The sequence below is a fragment of the Dendropsophus ebraccatus genome, chromosome 13 (assembly GCF_027789765.1).
Source record: "Dendropsophus ebraccatus isolate aDenEbr1 chromosome 13, aDenEbr1.pat, whole genome shotgun sequence".
Classification (NCBI taxonomy): Eukaryota; Metazoa; Chordata; class Amphibia; order Anura; family Hylidae; genus Dendropsophus; species Dendropsophus ebraccatus.
In genome coordinates, this window is record NC_091466.1 from 76890206 (window position 1) to 76907049 (window position 16844).

At 48.4% G+C, this 16844-nt stretch overlaps 1 protein-coding gene across 1 annotated transcript in view; it reads left to right on the forward strand.

Annotated features, from left to right (window-relative positions):
- The window catches only part of FLRT2 (fibronectin leucine rich transmembrane protein 2), a 53334-nt gene extending 40664 nt beyond the window's left edge, over positions 1 to 12670 (forward strand). Inside the window, exon 2 of the mRNA XM_069950468.1 lies at positions 10050 to 12670. Within this exon, the coding sequence (XP_069806569.1) occupies positions 10356 to 12353 (1998 nt within the window). The 5' untranslated portion in view covers positions 10050 to 10355 and the 3' untranslated portion in view covers positions 12354 to 12670. The remainder of the gene's footprint in view (positions 1 to 10049) is intronic.
- The last annotated feature ends 4174 nt before the right edge of the window (positions 12671 to 16844 follow it).

Below are 16844 nucleotides of genomic sequence, written 5' to 3' on the forward strand. Positions count from 1 at the left end.
AGCGATAATCGTTTCGTGTAATAGCAGGCAACGATTAAACGACCAACGAGAAATCGTTGATAGTTTAATAGGATCCGGACCTATTTTTAGCGTTTGATCGTTCGCACAACGTTTGGTGGAATAAGAAGTCATAGCTGAAACGTACGCAATAGTGACGACTACACGACCACAAGAACGATCATAAATAACGATTATCGTTCGTGTAATTGGGTGAACGATTTCGGGTCCTTTAAGATCGTTTATCGTTAGTCCTTAAAAAAAAGGCTTGGTGTAATAGTTCCCTTAGTCACCGCCGCCGCGCCGTGGGCGACACTTTCCCTAGATCAGTTTTTCTCTGGATTTTTATTCGGTATTTTTTTATTTTTTTTGTGATGTAATTTACAGGGACGTTTTCATTGTTACCGGCGTCATCTGATTGGCCGTCGCTGTCGTGCGGCGTAATAACACGCTGCCGCAGACCGGAGCGCTATTAACTTGTCAAGCGCTGCGGATGACAATGGAGGCAGCTGCGCCATTCTTCTTCCAGGGCTGAAGGGGTTAAGTTAACGTGTCGGGCCGCAGGAGCAGCTGTTCTGCAACGTCCCAGAAGCCATTGAGATTCAATTCACACGACAAGGAGAAGATTCGAAAACAAGACGGCGCGATCAGACACGAATCGCGGAGCGTTAAGAGGGATAAACTGTGACTGTCACAATTGAGTTAGGACCCTAATCCAGTTAGAGGAGCTTCTTATGCAGACGCACGTCATCCGCAGTAATTGCAGCCAAGCTGTCCCCTCTCAGGCAGCCACACGTGCAGCAGAGACGAGTGCGTCATGCAGGAGGCTTTGGCTGGCCGGGCATGCTGGGAGATGTAGTCCTGCAATAGTTGGAGGGCCACAGGTTGCAGACCACATGTCACATGCTGAAGAGCTGAGAGCACTATGTACTTGTATGTGTCAGATGTAGCAGAGCTGAGAGCACTATGTACCTGTATGTGTCAGATGTAGCAGAGCTGAGAGCACTATGTACCTGTATGTGTCAGATATAGCAGAGCTGAGAGCACTATGTACCTGTATGTGTCAGATGTAGCAGAGCTGAGAGCACTATGTACCTGTATGTGTCAGATATAGCAGAGCTGATAGCACTATGTACCTGTATGTGTCAGATGTAGCAGAGCATAGAACACTATGTACCTGTATGTGTCAGATGTAGCAGAGCTGAGAGCACTATGTACCTGTATGTGTCAGATGTAGCAGAGCTGAGAGCACTATGTACCTGTATGTGTCAGATGTAGCAGAGCTGATAGCACTATGTACCTGTATGTGTCAGATGTAGCAGAGCTGAGAGCACTATGTGCCTGTATATCAGATGTAGCAGAGCTGAGAACACTATGTACCTGTATGTGTCAGATGTAGCAGAGCTGATAGCACTATGTACCTTTATGTGTCAGATATAGCAGAGCTGATAGCACTATGTACCTGTATGTGTCAGATGTAGCAGAGCTGAGAGCACTATGTACCTGTATGTGTCAGATGTAGCAGAGCTGAGGGCACTATGTACCTGTATGTGTCAGATGTAGCAGAGCTGAGGGCACTATGTACCTGTATGTGTCAGATGTAGCAGAGCTGAGGGCACTATGTACCTGTATGTGTCAGATGTAGCAGAGCTGAGAGCACCATGAACAGTACTTGTATGTGTCAGATGTAGCAGAGCTGAGAGCACCATGAACAGTAATTGTATGTGTCAGATATAACAGAGCTGAGAGCACTAAGTACCTGTATGTGTCAGATGTAGCAGAGCTGAGGATATTAAAGGTGACCACAACAGCATGCAATACATAACCTAACAGTGACCAATGTAGCATGGCTGGAGATGTTATAGCTTCTGTGAGTATGTCAGATGCCGCAGAGCTGAAAACTTGGTGTAGCTGAGCTGTATATGTCAGATGTAATAGGGCTACATATGCTGGAGGAGTCATTCAGTACTATAACTTAGGTCAGATGCAGCAGAGCCGAGCAGCATATTGTAGTTTTCATGAGTTTGTGATATGCAGCAGAGCCGAGAATACTACAACTTAATTGTGGAAGAGCTGAATATGTCAGATGCATTACACTAGCAGAGATGAGTTTGTCACTTTGCCCTGCTAGATGAGTGGCGGTGGGGAGAATGTCTTCATCCTCTATCGGGCTGATGATGGCAGGGAATATTAATTGCCGGCGGTAATGGCTCTGGCATTGATCCGGCTCCTGGTATAATGCATTCAGCTCTGACAGAGACGGCAATTTGCAGATTAGAGATGGAAAGACTGTGAAGGACGTGGCTGCCCGGGTGTCGCTGGGTGCTGCTGGATGTCGCTGGGTGCTGCTGGATGTCGCTGGGTGCTGCTGGATGTCGCTGGGTGACGGTGGATGTCGCTGGGTGCTGCTGGATGTCGCTGGGTGACGCTGGATGTCGCTGGATGTCGCTGGGTGACAGTGGTTGTCGCTGGATGTCGCTGGGTGACAGTGGGTGCCGCTGGATGTCGCTGGGTGACAGTGGGTGCCGCTGGGTGCTGCTGGCTGTCGCTAGGTGTTGCTGGGTGACAGTGGTTGTCGCTGGGTGACAGTGGGTGCCGCTGGATGTCGCTGGGTGACAGTGGGTGCCGCTGGATGTCGCTGGGTGACAGTGGGTGCCGCTGGATGTCGCTGGGTGACAGTGGGTGCCGCTGGATGTTGCTGGGTGCCGCTGGGTGCTGCTGGCTGTCGCTAGGTGTTGCTGGGTGACAGTGGTTGTCGCTGGGTGACAGTGGGTGTCGCTGGGTGACAGTGGGTGCCGCTGGATATCGCTGGGTGACAGTGGGTGCCGCTGGATGTCGCTGGGTGTCGCTGGATACCGCTGGATGTCACTGGGTGCCGCTGGATGTCGCTGGGTGCCACTGGGTACCGCTGGATGTCACTGGGTGCCGCTGGATATCGCTGGGTGACAGTGGGTGCCGCTGGATATCGCTGGGTGACAGTGGGTGCCGCTGGGTGTTGCTGGATGTCGCTGGATGTCGCTGGGTGTCGCTGGGTGCCGCTGGGTGCTGCTGGGTGCTGCTGGATGTCGCTGGGTGCCAGTGGGCGCCGCTGAGTGTTGCTGGATGCCGCTGGATGTCGCAGGGTGACAGTGGGTGCCGCTGGGTGTCCATGTGTAATACTGCTGGATGGAATAGTGCAGAACTCTACAATACACAGTATATATATATATATATATATATATATATATATATCCCACAGTACAAGGGGCCCCGACTATGAGCTAGGGCCCCAGAGATGTCCAGAGCTATGGGGGTCCTCTGGTGTCAGGGGGGTCCCACTAGGTCCTGTGCTGTTGATCCCCCAATGGTGTACCATACAATAAATGCCCAGCCTAGTGGCGCCCCCTTCTGTAGTGACAGGCAACACAGGGACGGGGCCTCACATGCTCCCAGCCCCCGGGTCGTATTAACAACTGCTGCTGCCCTGGGCACTAAACCTGAAGACGTCCCATCTTGGGGAACCTGGTTTCATACAAATGCATTTCTCTACATATAGAAACACTGTCTGAATCGTGTATTTCATGGCTTTTAACTGTTGAAAACATAAACTGTGACTGGATAACACCGCCATACCAGACCTGACCAATACCGCCATACTGTGACTGGATAACACCGCCATACCAGACCTGACCAAAACCGGCACACTGTGACTGGATAACACCACTATACCAGACCTGACCAATACCGCCATACTGTGCTGGATAACACCGCCATACCAGACCTGACCAATACCGCTATACTGTGACTGGATAACACCGCCATACCAGACCTGACCAAAACCGGCACACTGTGACTGGATAACACCACTATACCAGACCTGACCAATACCGCCATACTGTGACTGGATAACACTGCCATACCAGACCTGACTAATACCGCCATACTGTGACTAGATAACACCGCCATACCAGACCTGACCAATACCGCCATACTGTGACTGGATAACACCGCCATACCAGACCTGACTAATACCGCCATACTGTGACTGGGTAACACTGCCATACCAGACCTGACCAATACCGCCATACAGTGACTGGATAACACTGCCACACCAGACCTGACTAATACCGCCATACTGTGACTGGATAACACTTCCACCAGACCTGACAAATACCGCCATACTGTGACTGGATAACACTTCCACCAGACCTGACTAATACCGCTATACTGTGACTGGGTAACACTTCCACCAGACCTGACCAATACCGCCATACCCCTCCCTCGAAAAGACACCAGATTTACTGGCAAGTCCGAACTGGAGGTGGGAGACTAAAAAAATAAAAAAATAATAAGTTGTTTGCTTCCCCCTGCGCCCTGACCAGCCCCTAAAATGTGGAAAACCATTGAGGTCAAGTGAAGTTATCCATAGAGGTTTAGGTAATGGCGCCATCTACTGACCACAAGAGTACTAAAAATGTGAATGGACTCGGCTATAGGATAGCGGCAACAGATGCAGCAGAGCTGCCGGTTTGCACACGCAGTACAGTAAGGCAGGGTTTGTCATGAGGAGCAAAGCTGAACTGGTGCAACAGAGCTGGATAGGGCAGATCTAGCAGAGTTGGGTTGGTTATATGCAATAGAGCTGGATGTTTCAGATGTAGCAGAGGTGAATTAGTTATGTGCAGCAAAGCTGGGTAGGGCAGATGTAGCAGAGCTGGGTTGTTATGTGCAGCAGGGCTGGGTAGGGCAGATGTAGCAGAGTTGGGTTGGTTATATGTCAGCAGTCGCGACCGGAGGAGAGAGACGTAACCGCATTACAGGAGACACGGGGACGAAGTGCGTCTTACATGGGACTGTAACAAGTAGACACGGGGACGGAGTGCGTCTTACATGGGACTGTAACAAGTATCAGACAACACTGAGCGAGACCCCCGAGACCCCACAGTGCCCCCATAGATAGATGATGACCTGTCAGGACAAGAAGCAGAGGATATGGAGAGGACAGGGCCCACGCTCTTCCTATTTCTGTCACAGAGTCTGCGGTCGATATGAATGGCCAAGGCAGTAGTGTAATTTGGTGGGGGCAGAGGGGGCAGTCGCTCCCGGGCCCACACAGGCAGGGGGCCCACTGAAGACTTTTCCAGATAATGCTGTCTGAAAAAGTTATTACTTTTGCAGACAGACTTAACAAATGTCTATTGGCTGTAGGTGGCCCCTGGCCAGCAACCAATGCTCCTGGGGGGCCCAAACGGCTACTGAATGTTGTGTCTGACCATTTATCTAACCACCAGGAGGATTAGCAAGGAGATTACTGCTGGGGAAGGGGGTGGCTGCATGGGGAATACATACCAGGGGGATTACCTACATGAGATGGTGCTGGAGGGGATGCCTACATGGAGCATACTACCTCTGGGGGATTGCCTGTACAGAGAGCTCTAAATACTAGATAGAAACACAGAGAGGAGTCTACCTTCTATATGAGGGCACAGAGGGCCCTGACTACTACTACAAAGAAACACAGGAAAATAATTACTATATTGGGGCACAGAGGCCTAACTACTATATGGGTGCACAAAAAAGCTGCATTTCAATATGAAGGTACAGAGGGGCCTGACTACTATATGGGGGTGCACAGGGAGGGTCTATCTACTATATGGAGAAACAAGGGGGGATAATTTTCTGTGTTAGGGAATAGATGTGGCCTTTTTACTATATGAGAGCACAGAGGAACCCTACGAACTATATGAGGGCTAAAATTGGGTCTAAATATTACATGGAGGCATAAATTGGCTGCTCTCATATATGATGTTTCTGGAAAAAGGCAGCTATGTTTTTGCAATGCTGGATAACCCCTTTAATTTTTACATTCCCTGCATCCATCCCCTCTTTGTATATCCCCCTTCCCTGCATCCATCCCCACTTTGTATATCCCCCTTCCCTGCATCCATCCCCTCTTTGTATATCCCCCTTCCCTGCATCCATCCCCTCCTTGTATATCCCCCTTCTCTGCATCCATCCCCTCTTTGTATATCCCCCTTCCCTGCATCCATCCCCTCTTTGTATATCCCCCTTCCCTGCATCCATCCCCACTTTGTATATCCCCCTTCCCTGTATCCATCCCCTCCTTGTATATCCCCCTTCCCTGTATCCATCCCCTCCTTGTATATCCCCCTTCCCTGCATCCATCCCCACTTTGTATATCCCCCTTCCCTGCATCCATCCCCTCCTTGTATATCCCCCTTCCCTGCATCCATCCCCACTTTGTATATCCCCCTTCCCTGCATCCATCCCCACTTTGTATATCCCCCTTCCCTGCATCCATCCCCTCCTTGTATATCCCCCTTCCCTGCATCCATCCCCACTTTGTATATCCCCCTTCCCTGCATCCATCCCCTCCTTGTATATCCCCCTTCCCTGCATTCATCCCCTCCTTGGTTGAACTTGATGGACATGCGTCTTTTTTTAACCGTATAAACTAAGTAACTATGGTTATATATGTGAGATGTAGAAAGTCTTTTCCACTGGTCTCAGTCTCTGCTCACTATGAATAATGAAGTAGAAAATACCCTTTATTATTCGGAAAGCGGTGGTACACGGGGCAATATGGCTTGATCAATTCATATACAGACACTCTGGTGTTGATTTTTAATATAGGCCTAGCGGCATTAGTATCAGCCATAGATGGGATGTGCAGCCGTTCCATTCTCTCCAGTTCGTGTTATTCGGAAAGCATTGTCATCTATTGGGGTTCCCTATGGGTAACATAATCGGTTGGGGGCCCACTGAGACTTACTCGCCCCCCTAGGCTGAACCCCTAGCTACACCCCTGGGCCAAGGCCATGGTTTGTTTATCTATCATCTATCTATCTATTATCTATCTCCTATCTATCTATCTATCTATCTATCTCCTATCTATCTATCTCTCTCCTATCTATCTATCTATCTATCTATCTATCTATCTATCATCTATCTCTCTATCTATCTCCTATCTATCTATCATCTATCTCTCTCCTATCTATCTATCTATCTATCTCCTATCTATCTCCTATCTATCTCCTATCTATCTATCTATCTCTTATCTATCTATCTCCTATCTATCTCCTATCTATCTATCTCCTATCTATCTATCTATCTATCTATCTATCTATCTATCTCCTATCTATCTATCTCCTATCTATCTATCTATCTATCTATCTATCTATCTCCTATCTATCTCCTATCTATCTATCTCCTATCTATCTATCTCCTATCTATCTATCTATCTATCTATCTATCTATCTATCTATCTATCTATCTATCTCCTATCTATCTATCTTCTATCTATCTATCTATTTCCTATCTATCTATCTATCTATCTATCTATCTATCTATCTATCTATCTATCTCCTATCTATCTATCTATCTCCTATCTATCTCCTATCTATCTCCTATCTATCTATCTATCTATCTATCTATCTATCTCCTATCTCTCTATCTATCTATCTATCTATCTATCTATCTATCTATCTATCTATCTATCTATCTCCTATCTCTCTATCTCCTATCTATCTATCTCCTATCTATCTATCTCCTATCTCTCTATCTATCTATCTCTCTATCTCCTATCTATCTATCTATCTATTCTCAGTTGATGATCAGGTTCTGTGGAATCTTTGTACTTTTTGCCTGTAAATGGTTCAATAATCCTTTCTAAACCCCAAATTGCGGATAATCCCCCCCATCCGGGATCCACCATTAGTGATGATGATGATGATGATGATCTCCACCATTCCTTATCTAGAACAATTAGCAGATCTCTCCGCAGCAGCAGCCGCACAATCCTCAATCCCTTTAGAAGGATGAAGCAATGTGCTGGAGGGCGGCGGCGGCCGAGCGGATTTACTGACCTGCTTAACTACATCATTGGCCTGTAAACTGCTCCAGTGCCAGTAACCTGGGGATTATAGAACGTCAGCAGCGTTATAAGAGGAGCGGCTGATATCAGTCACATATGATGTAATGTCTGGAGGTTATATCAGTACTGGAGCGTTATAAGAGGAGCGGCTGATATCAGTCACACATGATGTAATAGGAGGATATATCAGTGCTGGAGCGTTATAAGGGGAGCGGCTGATATCAGTCACATAGGATGTAATAGGAGGTTATATCAGTACTGGAGCGTTATAAGAGGAGCCGCTGATATCAGTCACATATGATGTAATGTCTGGAGGTTATATCAGTACTGGAGCGTTATAAGAGGAGCGGCTGATATCAGTCACATATAATGTAATAGGAGGATATATCAGTACTGGAGCGTTATAAGGGGAGCGGCTGATATCAGTCACATAGGATGTAATAGGATGTTATATCAGTGCTGGAGCGTTATAAGAGGAGCTGCTGATATCAGTCACATATGATGTAATAGGTTATATCAGTGCTGGAGCGTTATAAGAGGAGTGGCTGATATCAGTCACATAGGATTTAATAGGTTAAATCAGTGCTGGAGCGTTATAAGAGGAGACGCTGATATCAGTAACATATGATGTAATGTCTGGAGGTTATATCAGTACTGGAGCGTTATAAGAGGAGTGGCTGATATCAGTCACATAGGATGTAATAGGAGGATATATCAGTACTGGAGCGTTATAAGAGGAGCAGCTGATATCAGTCACATATAATGTAATAGGAGGATATATCAGTAGTGGAGCGTTATAAGAGGAGTGGCTGATATCAGTCACATAGGATGTAATAGGAGGTTATATCAGTGCTGGAGCGTTATAAGAGAAGCGACTGATATCAGTCACATATGATGTAATAGGTTATATCAGTGCTGGAGCGTTATAAGAGGAGCGGCTGATATCAGTCACATATGATGTAATAGGAGGATATATCAGTGCTGGAGCGTTATAAGAGGAGCGGCTGATATCAGTCACATAGGATGTAATAGGAAGTTATATCAGTACTGGAGCGTTATAAGAGGAGCGGCTGATATCAGTCACATATGATGTAATAGGAGGTTATATCAGTACTGGAGCGTTATAAGAGGAGCGGCTGATATCAGTCATATATGTAATAGGAGGATATATCAGTACTGGAGCGTTATAAGAGGAGCGGCTGATATCAGTCACATATGATGTAATAGGAGGTTATATCAGTGCTGGAGCGTTATATAAGAGGAGCGGCTGATATCAGTCACATAGGATTTATTATATAGTAAATGGGGGCAGGGAGGTCTATGTTACTGTCACTTATCCCATTGACACTACAGTCAACTTCTGCTGCATAGAAGATGGCTGATAACAGGGAACAGTAGATGTAGCATGTGTTTTTTCTTTGAAAAGTCTTGATGCTTCCGATCTCCAGATTGGCTTTTTGGGGAAGGGTCGTGTTCTAATGCAGTTGGGTGGCAGGTGTATGTGTAGTGATGCAGGTGTATGTGTAGTGATGCAGGTGTACTATATGTGTAGTGATGATGTGTAGTGATGCAGGTGTACTGTATGTGTAGTGATGCAGGTGTACTGTATGTGTAGTGATGCAGGTGTATGTGTAGAGATGCAGGTGTACTGTATGTGTAGTGATGCAGGTGTATGTGTAGAGATGCAGGTGTACTGTATGTGTAGTTATGCAGGTGTATGTGTAGTGATGCAGGTGTATGTGTAGTGATGCAGGTGTACTATATGTGTAGTGATGATGTGTATGTGTAGTGATGCAGGTGTATGTGTAGTGATGCAGGTGTACTATATGTGTAGTGATGATGTGTATGTGTAGTGATGCAGGTGTACTGTATGTGTAGGGATGCAGGTGTTTGTGTTGTGATGATGTGTATTGATGCAGGTGTACTATGTGTGTAGTGATGATGTGTATGTGTAGTGATGCAGGTGTACTATATGTGTAGTGATGATGTGTATGTGTAGTGATGCAGGTGTACTGTATGTGTAGGGATGCAGGTGTTTGTGTTGTGATGATGTGTATTGATGCAGGTGTACTATGTGTGTAGTGATGATGTGTATGTGTAGTGATGCAGGTGTATGTGATATTGTTTTGGAGTCGTCGCTTTGTCCGATGATTTACTGACATGTCTTTCTTCCTTGCAGGTCCGGCTGTTGGAGATTGGAGCAGATCTTCCATAGAGATAGGATCCTCCACTAACAAGGTCCCCCTCTGGAGGAGCACGGTGCCAGTCCCCGCTCAGTGTCAGTAACTTGGGGAGCAGAAGCTAATTCCAGGACCTCCATCCATGGCAGCGGCTGGCGGCGGCAGCGGAGGAGCCCTGCACCTTTAGCCCGTGGATCGCTCTTCTTGCCCGATGGTCGGACACAAGCACATTAAATGCTGAGATTTGCACTGAGTCTTTGCTTTTGCACCTGTAGTTTTAGCAAAGGCCTTTCCCCAAACCAGATATGGGCCAGCAGACAGAACTTTGGCCCAAGGACTGGGTGTCATTTTTGAAGTCGTGGATTGTGTTTGCGCTTGGGCTCTCCATGCAGATAAGTCTCTCCAGGACCTGCCCCACCGTGTGCCGATGCGACCGGAACTTTGTCTACTGTAATGAGCGGAGTTTGACCTCAGTGCCTCTTGGGATTCCGGAGGGTGTAACAGTGCTCTACCTCCACAATAACCAAATTAACAATGCTGGATTCCCCGCGGAACTGCACAATGTCCAGTCGGTACACACAGTCTACCTGTACGGCAACCAACTGGACGAGTTCCCCATGAACCTACCCAAGAATGTCAAAGTGCTTCACCTCCAGGAAAACAACATCCAGACCATCTCCAGGGTGGCACTCGCTCAGCTGCTAAAACTGGAAGAGCTGCACCTGGACGATAACTCCATCTCCACTGTGGGGGTGGAGGACGGAGCCTTCCGGGAAGCTGTCAGCCTAAAACTGCTGTTCCTCTCTAAGAACCACCTGAGCAGTGTGCCTGTTGGACTTCCCTTTGGTCTCCAAGAGTTAAGGTTGGATGAGAACCGCATTGCGACCATTTCAGACCAGGCCTTCCAGAACCTGACCGGCCTGGAGAGACTGATCCTAGACGGCAACCTCCTCACCAACAAAGGGATTACTGAAGGCACCTTCAGCCATTTACCCAAACTGAAGGAGTTCTCTATGGTACGTAACTCCCTCACGAGCCCCCCTACTGATCTCCAGGGCACCTACTTGGTAAAGTTGAACCTGCAGGACAACCAAATCAACCACATCCCCGTGTCAGCATTTGCCAAACTGCACAAGCTCGAGAGATTGGATATTTCCAACAACCGGCTCCAATTTTTGGTCAAGGGAGTCTTTGATAACTTAAAGAATCTGAAACAGTTGACGGCACGGAACAATCCCTGGTTCTGTGACTGCAGCATCCGATGGGTGACCGAGTGGCTTAAATCTCTTCCAGCTGCTATTAATGTCCGTGCTTTTATGTGCCAGGGGCCAGAGCATTTCCGGGGGATGGCGGTGAGGGAGCTCAATGTCAATCTGCTCTCTTGTCCGACCACCACACCCGGTATAATCCCTGTTACCCAGCCTCCTCCAACAACAGCTCCGACCACCCTTCCCCCAACTGTTTTCATCCCGACCCCCACTACAGAATCTCCTGCCCCAACACCGACCCCAACACTAGAACCTACTACTGTGCCTGAGCCGGAAATAGTGGTCATAGGTAAGGTCACCCCTGCCAACCGAGAGAGGCTCCAGCTCTTCATCCGTTTCCTCAATGACACAAGTGTCCAGGTCAGCTGGTTGTCCGTTGTGGCGGTGGTGTCCTACAAGTTGACGTGGGTTAAGATGGGGCACAGCTTGGTGGAGGGCATTGTGCATGAGCGCATAGTGAGTGGGGAGAAGCAACACTTGAGTTTATTGAACCTAGAACCCAAGTCCACCTACAGGATTTGCTTGGTTCCCTTGGACGCTTTTAATAACTACCGAGCAGGAGAAGAGACTGTCTGCACCGAGGCCACCACCAAAGCTTCCCTGCTCAACAACGGCACCAACAGCCCCTCCAGCCACGAGCAGGCCACCCCCCAGAGCTTGGGCTCGCCGTTTCTGCTGGCTGGGCTCATCGGGGGGGCAGTCATTTTTGTACTTATAGTCCTCCTCAGCATCTTCTGCTGGCATATGCACAAAAAGGGTCGCTACACATCTCAGAAATGGAAATACAACCGCGGGCGCCGGAAAGACGACTACTGCGAAGCGGGAACAAAGAAGGACAACTCCATCCTGGAGATGACGGAAACCAGCTTCCAGATCGTCTCCTTAAACAATGACCAGCTCCTTAAAGGAGGTTTCAGACTGCAGCCCATTTACGCCCCAAATGGGGGCATCACTTACACAGACTGCCACATCCCCAACAACCTGAGGTACTGCAACAACAGCAGCGTTCCAGACCTGGAGCACTGTCACACGTGATGCCCGGGGAGGGGGGGGAGGGGGCCCAGCCGCGGCCGTGTGACCGGACTCAATGGGCGGACATTACAACGTAGGATGGAACGCAGACACAAGGATCCCATTTACATTTGATAAATGTTAGCGAGATGCGTTTGTGCATCGGAATTCTCTGTAATTTATACGGTGTACTATATAATGGAATTTAAAACAAAAAGTGCTATCTTTTCTATTTCCAGTTCATTGCAAACAGTTTTGTAACTCTTTGCTTTTTAAATCTTTAAAAATTGCTGAAGTACTGTACAGGGTTGTACAATAAGAACCCGTTTGCCATGATAATACACGATTGCTTGTGTCTGGTTTTGTTACACAATCACATGACTGCACGTCACATGGTCATTGCGCCCATCACATTATCGTGTCACATGTAGGGTCAGACCCGCCCCAGCAGCAGAATAGTGAGTGCCGCTCTGGAGTATAACACAGGATGTAACTCAGGATCAGTAATGTAATGTATGTACACAGTGACCCCACCAGCAGAATAGTGAGTGCAGCTCTGGAGTATAATACAGGATGTAACTCAGGATCAGTAATGTAATGCATGTACACAGTGACCCCAGCAGCAGAATAGTGAGTGCCGCTCTGGAGTATAATACAGGATGTAACTATGGATCAGTAATGTTATGTACACAGTGACCCCAGCAGCAGAATAGTGAGTGCAGCTCTGGGGTATAATACAAGATGTAACTCAGGATCAGTAATGTATGTACACAGTGACCCCAGCAGCAGAATAGTGAGTGCAGCTCTGGAGTATAACACAGGATGTAACTCAGGATCAGTAATGTAATGTATGTACACAGTGACCCCACCAGCAGAATAGTGAGTGCAGCTCTGGGGTATAATACAGGATGTAACTATGGATCAGTAATGTTATGTACACAGTGACCCCACCAGCAGAATAGTGAGTGCAGCTCTGAAGTTTTTTACGGGATGATCAGTTTATTATCCAGGTGAGGGTTCCTGTATTTCCTGGTGATTCTCTGTATTACTGTGACCCTGCTTCCTCTCTGGTCCTTCCTCTCCTGCACACATAGATGACAGTATCACGGCTGTATACTCTAACAAGGTTTGGTAATTTCTCGCTGTATACAGTGTAACAATCTTTCGGGATTACTATCAGTGACAGGCGAGGGTTTTGAAGTCACATTTGATATTTTCTCCCTTAGGGGATTCTAAGTAATTTCTGAGGGGGGGGGGGGGATTCCTTTGTGACTTCATTATCTCACTTTACTTCTGCTGCGATTGTGCTGTCACCGGTATCTGTGGGATCAGAGTCACGTCGGGCTCTGTTCACATCAGCATTGCGGATCTCATGAAAGTAAAAAGTGTGGGGGAGGGTAGGGGATGTGGGGAAAAAAGCAAAGTACCTCCTGGTGCACATAGCCTTGGTGCCATAGGTTCTGGGTCCTGTTGAAATCTGTCAGCCATCTGCAGCTCTTCAAGCTAAAAAGTCACATACCCAGGTGATGCACTGCCTGCTCAGCCAATCAGTGACTGGGGCGGGGCTGAGACATTGCAGCTGGAAGACCTGAGTCCAGGACTTAAAGTGAAACTGGCTCAGTTGCCCCTAGCAACCAATCAGATTACACCTTTCATTCCTCACAGACTCTTTGGAAAATAAAGGTGGAATCTGATTGGTTGCTAGGGGCAACTGAGCCAGTTTTACTTTACACCATGTTTAATAAATCTCCCCCAAGGTGCTTTGGAGAAGAAAGAGCTTTGCAGTAGAGAGGAGAGGAGAGGGGGTGCCTGAGGGGCCTTGTCCAAGGTTGAAGTATACTCTGCTGGAACAGTTGTAGGCGTATAGAAGAGAAAAAGAGAATACTCATACGTATAGCCACTAGTCTGACCGCCTTCTGCCCCTTAGTTGCGGGCTACCCGTCTTAGTTAGTATGAACCCCAGGCCAAGTTATCTGGGCTAAGCAGACTTCCAAGACTTCCCAGTCCTCTGGCACTGCACAATGGAATACGTAGACTTTCTGTACCTTTGTTCCACTGGGGTCAGTTTCTATGAGTGCTGAGGTAACTGCCCTGCACTTTTAGGGTACAAACCCACTTGACGTATTTGCTGCGTGAATCAGTCTTAAAAATAAGCAGGCAAAACGCAGGTTGGCTTTATACGATTGTTCTGCGTTAAAATGCGTATTTTTGAAGCGTGAAGCTTGTGTTAGCAAAGCATCAGTTGTTAACAACCTGTGCGAAAAACGCATGTAGCTTCACGCTTCAAAAATACACAATTGCGTATTTTAACGCAGAACAATCGTATAAAGCCAACCTGCGTTTTGCCTGCTTATTTTTAAGACTGATTCACGCAGCAAATACGTCAAGTGGGTTTGTACCCTTAGAGAGTTTCCTGGCGTGGACAAGGTGTTCCCTGTGTGGTTTCTCTCCCCTGGTACTTCCTTAGCCCTGAAACTGGTTCTGTTGCTTATACAAAAAGGTTAGAAAAAAGAGGGAAAGCACCTGCACCTGTGAGTGGGTGGAGAACAACATGTGACACATAACAGTTAACCCTTATCCTTCTTCAGCCTTGCATATAAAATATCAGAGACACCTTTAGTGACACCTTGTGGGAAAAACACTAACTGCAGTGGATACCTCATCCCACTTGTGTGAACCTGAAGGACTTGCCTTACTCAGGTGCAATAAAGGCATAGATTCCTGTACTGGGTCACCACACTAAGAGGGGGCACAACTACAGATATGGGCACTAAGAGAGGGCACAACTACAGATATGGGCACTAAGAGAGGGCACAACTACAGACATTGGCACTAACATGGGGCACACCTACAGACATGGGCACTAAGAAGGGGCTCAAGTACAGATTGGATCCCAGCTACAGAATAAGGCATAAAGAACATAACTTTAGGGGGGGGGGGGAACACATGGGGGACATTCACTTAAATAACACACATTACAATGTTGTATAACTTTGTAATGTGTGTTATTTAGTGAAAAAATGTATTAGACCTTCACTTAAAATGTCACTACCCCTTTAAGGCGGCCATTTAAGGTGGCACTGGCGCACACACTGTTACTGCTCAGTGCTGTAGTAAACCTTGGCAGCACTAAGCTTCAGACAGTTTTCTTTTTATATGGTCCAAGCTACTGCTGTTCGATCGAAGAACCCCCACCATCGACACATACCGCACACAGTGTCCCCCCCCCCCCCCAATTCCCACATCGCACATGGGACACAGAGCCCCCCAACGACACATCACACATAGGGCACAAAGCGTTCCCCCCATCCACACATCACACATAGGGCGCAGGGCCCCCCAACCACATATCACACATAGGGCGCAGAGCGTCCCCCATCCTCACATCACACATAAGGCGCAGAGCCCCCCCCATCCACATATCACACATAGGGCGCAGAGCCCCCCCCCCATCCACATATCACACACAGGGCGCAGGGCCCCCCATCCACATATCACACACAGGGCGCAGAGCCCCCCATCCACATATCACACATAGGGCGCAGAGCCCCCCCCATCCACATATCACACATAGGGCGCAGAGCCCCCCCATCCACATATCACACACAGGGCGCAGAGCCCCCCATCCACATATCACACACAGGGCGCAGAGCCCCCCCATACACACATCACACATGGGGCGCAGAGCCCCCCATCCTCACATCACACATAAGGCTCAGAGCATCCCCCATACACACATCACACATAAGGCGCAGAGCCCCCCATCCACATATCACACACACAGCGCAGAGCCCCCATCCACATATCACACACAGGGCGCAGAGCCCCCCATCCACATATCACACATAGGGCGCAGAGCCCCCCCCATCCACATATCACACATAGGGCGCAGAGCCCCCCATCCACATATCACACACAGGGCACAGAGCCCCCCATCCACATATCACACACAGGGCGCAGAGCCCCCCCATCCACACATCACACATAGGGCGCAGAGCCCCCCCATACACACATCACACATGGGGCGCAGAGCCCCCCAACCACACATCACACATAAGGCGCAGAGCGCCCCCCAATCCACATATCACACATAGGGCGCAGAGCCCCTCCCCCCATCCACATATCACACATAGGGCGCAGAGCCCCCCCCATCCACATATCACACACAGGGCGCAGAGCCCCCCCATCCACATATCACACACAGGGCGCAGAGCCCCCCAACCACACATCACACATAGGGTGCAGAGCCCCCCCAACCACACATCACACATAGGGCGCAGAAACCCCCAACCACACATCACACATAGGGCGCAGAGCCCCCCCAACCACACATCACACATAGGGCGCAGAGCCCCCCCAACCACACATCACACATAGGGCGCAGAGCCCCCCAACCACACATCACACATAGGGCGCAGAGCCCCCCCAACCACACATCACACATAGGGCGCAGAGCCCCCCCAACCACACATCACACATAGGGCGCAGAGCCCCCCCAACCACACATCACACATA